The 4,648-nt window shown below is 46.9% G+C and overlaps 1 protein-coding gene across 1 annotated transcript in view; it reads left to right on the top strand.

Annotated features, from left to right (window-relative positions):
- Positions 1–4,648, top strand: part of LOC111521270 (NACHT, LRR and PYD domains-containing protein 1) — a 29,532-nt gene that overhangs the window by 9,531 nt on the left and 15,353 nt on the right. Inside the window, exons 6-8 of the mRNA XM_026451375.1 lie at positions 196–486; positions 2,537–2,684; positions 3,575–3,677. Of these exons, the coding sequence (XP_026307160.1) occupies positions 196–486; positions 2,537–2,684; positions 3,575–3,677 (542 nt within the window). The remainder of the gene's footprint in view (positions 1–195; positions 487–2,536; positions 2,685–3,574; positions 3,678–4,648) is intronic.

Here is a 4,648-nt window from a genome sequence, read left to right on the forward strand (position 1 = left end):
GAAGGTTAAATGACTTGCTCAGGGATCCACAGTCAAGAGCAGAAGAGCCAGGACTAAAATGCAAGTCCATCTGATTCTGAAGTCTGGGCTTGAAGCCCCTGTACCGTATCCGCAAGCCCCTGCATGGGGTCTGGCATCCAGCAGGTGCTCAGTGAGTTCGTGCAGTAAGTGTCTGCTTCTCCCTCTTCTTCCCAGAGTTCACTTCCCTGTAGCTGGCTCCTACCACTGGCCCAACACGGGTCTCTGCTTTGTGGTGAGAGAAGCGGTGACCACTGAGATTGAATTCTGTATGTGGGACCAGTTTCTGGGTGAGATTAACCCACAGCACAGCTGGATGGTGGCAGGGCCTCTGCTGGACATCAAGGCTGAGCCTGGAGCCGTGGAAGCTGTGCACCTCCCTCACTTTGTGGCTCTCCAAGGTAAACAAGAGGGAAGGATAGAGAGGAAGGTGGTGGTAATTATGGGCCTGAAAGGAAGTATAGAATGATGATCTCCTGGGAGAGGGTGTTGTGGCTTCCTTTGAGGGGCCGAGGGGGGGTTATGGAGATGGGGAGCAAGATTTTCCTGCATTCCACTCCTCTGGACATACCTTTTTGAAACACATCTCCCAGCCTCATAATTATATCTGCCTAAACTTACTTGAAAGTTTTTATTAAGTGTTATGTATATAGACTTATATCACTGAAGGTCCCAGCAGGAAAGAGACAATATGCTCAGTTGAGATTTTTGAAGAAGCTTTTCAAAGACGGGACCATTTACAAAGTAGGCTAAGTGAACTAACAAGAATGTTGGGACACCAGGGACTAGCAACAATAGGAAGCCATCAGGCAGGGGGAAGAAACAGGGTCATCAGACTCCATCTGAGAGCTGGAGCCATGAAAGAGGGGCTTCCCTTTAGAAGATAGTCATTATAAAGTGTCCTGACCTCTGTCACCTCCAAAGACTTCCCACAGATAGAGTTCCAAGAAATATCAGCTAACAGTCAAAAATCTCACAAAGGGGAAACAAGGCACCAGAAGTAAGAGCCAGCGGAAACGACAGATACCAGAATCAGTCCCTTAAATCCTTCAGCTGCTGAAATTATCAGAAAAAGAACATAAAACAAGTGTATATAATATGACCAAAAAAAAACCTTAAAACTATCAGCAAAAAGCAATGAACCATTAAAAATGACAAATCAAAGTTGGAAACTAAATTGACTTTAAAAAATGAAAAAATAATCAAGTAACTTGTAGGATACCACAATAAGTCCTAATATGTATCTAAATGGAATTCCAGAAAGATATGATAGAGCAAAGGGAAAAAATGGAATATTCAACAAGACAATTGCAAATAAATTTCTAGAAGTATTGAGACATATGAGACTTCTCAGAATGAGAAATCCCAAAACTGCAATGCAAGAAAGAGAGAGAGAAGGGAGAGAAAAAATCAAGATTAGTCTCATTATTGTGAAACTACAGAATAACAAAGTATGAGGGAAAGTCTTGACAGCAGCCAGAAAGAAAGGATTATAGGTGTGAGCCACTATGCCCAGCCAATGTCTATCAATTTAGTGAGCAAGTTAGAAGAATCTGGTGTATCCCCATGTCAAATCATGACTCCAATGGAAGCTTCATTTAATTGCTGATAAAATGATTTGATAAACAATTTATGTTACAGCTTACATCAGTTATAAGAACTTTCATGATTTGTACAGTTTAGCTAGATATTAAATGGGTTTTTAATGTTTTTTTCTTTTCTTAATTTCTTTATTTCCCAGGAATAGAGGTAAATGAGTATTTATGTTTAATTTCTGACCTATGTTAGTTGATACATTAATTTATAGTATCATCCCACTAGTTCAATGTATTTTTAGTATCACCTCGAAATAAAGGTATTAACTTTACAGTATGCATATATTAAGGTAATCAAGGCATATATATAAGAAAAATTATTTAGAAGCTAGTAGAAAGAGAAAAATGAAATGAGAAAAATGAAAAGCAAGGAACTGCTTGGTACCCAGGACCAGGAATGTCTTGATTGCTGAGGACACGAAAGTTCAGTAAACAATTCAAGCTGCACACCAGGAGGAGAGCATGGGGCAGGAGAAATAGAGCCGTGGGGGCCTCAGGATCCCTGGGGCACCTGGTTTAACAGTTAGGGTCATATGGGCTTTCCCTAGGGAAGGTCCCAGAGTAAAACAGAGTCAAGGGATGAGGTGCGAGACAGCTCTGGGGTTGTGGAGGTCCATTTAGAAAGGAAGAGACTGAGGAGAGGAAACTGATGGCTGAAACAAGAAGCTGGGACAAGTTACTTGTTCCCACCTGGCCATCTACAGAGTAATGAACATAGCCACCGCCACAACCAGCCTGCCTCTTCCACAAGTGAGACTGTGGCCAGGGGTCCCCAGGTACTCTGTCAAGAAGAGAGGGGCCTGGCTAATAGAGTCAGTGGGCTCAGCTCTGTCGTAGCTCTGCCCATGACCAGCAGCAAAAGAACTTGGCTTGCCTCAACCTGGGATGCTCAGGGCTGCCCCACCACTCCCTGCTCTAACCAGGGTATTCCAGGAGAAACTTCATGCAGCTAAGGTCTGGAGCCAGAATGTACCAGCAGGGCCCGAGGGGACAAAGTCTGCCCTTCAGCTCCTGCTCCAGGCGCCCCCTCATTCCCCACTCTCAGAGGTGGATGAGCTGGCCCTCCCCATTGTGAGGACTCCCAAGCCATGCCCTGCTCAGTCTCCTACATCCATCAAGTGGGCCTGGGAAATGGGATATGTCCAAGGAATTGGGTGACCCTCCGAGTGCACAAGCATCTAGCTGAAGCCTGCCAGGCTGACAGCCAAATCGGAATAGTGCTTGTGGCACTGCCCTTTGTGGCACTGTCCTTTGTGGCACTGGAACTTGGCCATTAAGAACTGTGAACAATAACTGAGCATCCTGTGCCAGGAACCATGCAAGGTAGTTCCATATATATAAATAGCATCTCTATTTTCATAAGGAACCAGGAAATTAGGCACTCCGGTTTTCTCTTGGTGTACCAGTGAGGGAACTGAAGCCGAGGGAGGTGAAGACCCTCTTCCAGATTTGGGATTCTATCCCAAGTCCTATTGATCCCAGACTAAGAGCTACACCCCTACCCCTCCCCAGTCCTGCCCAAGACCATGTCCCACCAGCCTTCCCTAGACCAAATTCTGAGCCTCACCTTGTGGCCAGATAGGACTTAACTCCCTTTGGACTCTGTACACCAAGCTTGTGCAACCTGCGGCCTGTGGGCCACACGCGGCTCAGGATGGCTGTCAATGCAGCCCAACATGAATTTGTAAACTTTCTGAAAACATTATCAGGCTTTCTTGCGAATTTTTTAAAGCTCACCAGCTATCACTAGTGTTAGTATATTTTATATGTGTGGCCCAAGACAATTCTTCTTTTTCCAATGTGACCCAGGGAAGCCAAAAGATTGGACACCCCAGCCACAGAACAGGAGGCAAAACGCACAGAGGTCGCTTTTAGCTGGCCATGCCTAGCCAGGAAACCAATCCCTGGGGCCGGGCAGGGCCCCTTCCAGAAATGCTTGCTGCCTGCTGTCTGGGCTGCAGCTATTCATTGCCCTGGAAACGATGACCTCACTGCCCGATACAGGGTCTGATTTAGGACTTGAGCACTGGTGCTTCAACACTGTCGTCGCTGAACGGGTGACGAGTCATTGACTTTCCATGGTGAGTTTTCTACCACTATAGCTAGAGCTTGGGGCTTTCAGCCTCTCGGCTTCATCACCGCGGGCATTCTCACCCTCCCGCAGGACCAGCTCCAGCAGTCGTAGGGCCCAGCACAAAACGAAAGCACGGGGCTCTTCATTCAAAAATGATTAAGAAAGTCAAGAACCACCACACATGAAACCAAGTGCCAGGCCCTGCTGAGCTCGGGGCTCTGTGTGACTGCACCCTTGTCCTTCGGGTCCTTTGTTCCCCCACCCACCCATCTCCTTCAGCACACACAGACCTCTGCTCTCCACACAACCCTCCTTCCAAGAGGAAGTGAGTTCCCTCATTTTTGTCACACTTGCTCCTCTCTGTGCTGCCCGTGAGAACAAGAACACTTCACACAGCCACCTGAGTGGGGTCTCTCCCCATTCTCACCCCCTCCCCCTGCCCACCCACTCAGGAGTTCAACCAGATGAGATGGCTGGAAACCACAGTGATATCCCTCAAGGCCTCAAAATTGTTGGCTTCCTGGAACCAACACTTACTGAATTGTGTAATGATACAGAGCCCCAAAACTCAGATTCAGCAAAATGGATATTCAAAACACCTTAGTGGCCAGGTGCAGTGGCTCACACCTGTAATCCCAACACTTTGGGAGGCAGAAGTGGGAGGATGGCTTGAGCCCAGGAGTCTGAGACCAGCCTGGGCAACATAGTAAGACCCCATCTCTAAGAAAAAAACAAAAAAAATTAAAGAATTAGCCAGGCATGGTGGTGTGCACCTGTAGTTCCAGCTACTCAGGAGGCTGGGGTGGGAGGAGCACTTGAGCCTGGAAGGTCAAGGCTACAGTGAGTCATGATCATGCACTGCACTCCAGCCTGGGTGACAGAGCAAGACTCGGTCTGAAAAAAAAAAAAAAGAGACTGCATCTCAAAAAAAAAAAAGCCGGGCATGGTGGCTCACACCTGT

This window comes from Piliocolobus tephrosceles, unplaced genomic scaffold (genome assembly GCF_002776525.5).
Source record: "Piliocolobus tephrosceles isolate RC106 unplaced genomic scaffold, ASM277652v3 unscaffolded_29019, whole genome shotgun sequence".
Lineage (NCBI taxonomy): Eukaryota > Metazoa > Chordata > Mammalia > Primates > Cercopithecidae > Piliocolobus > Piliocolobus tephrosceles.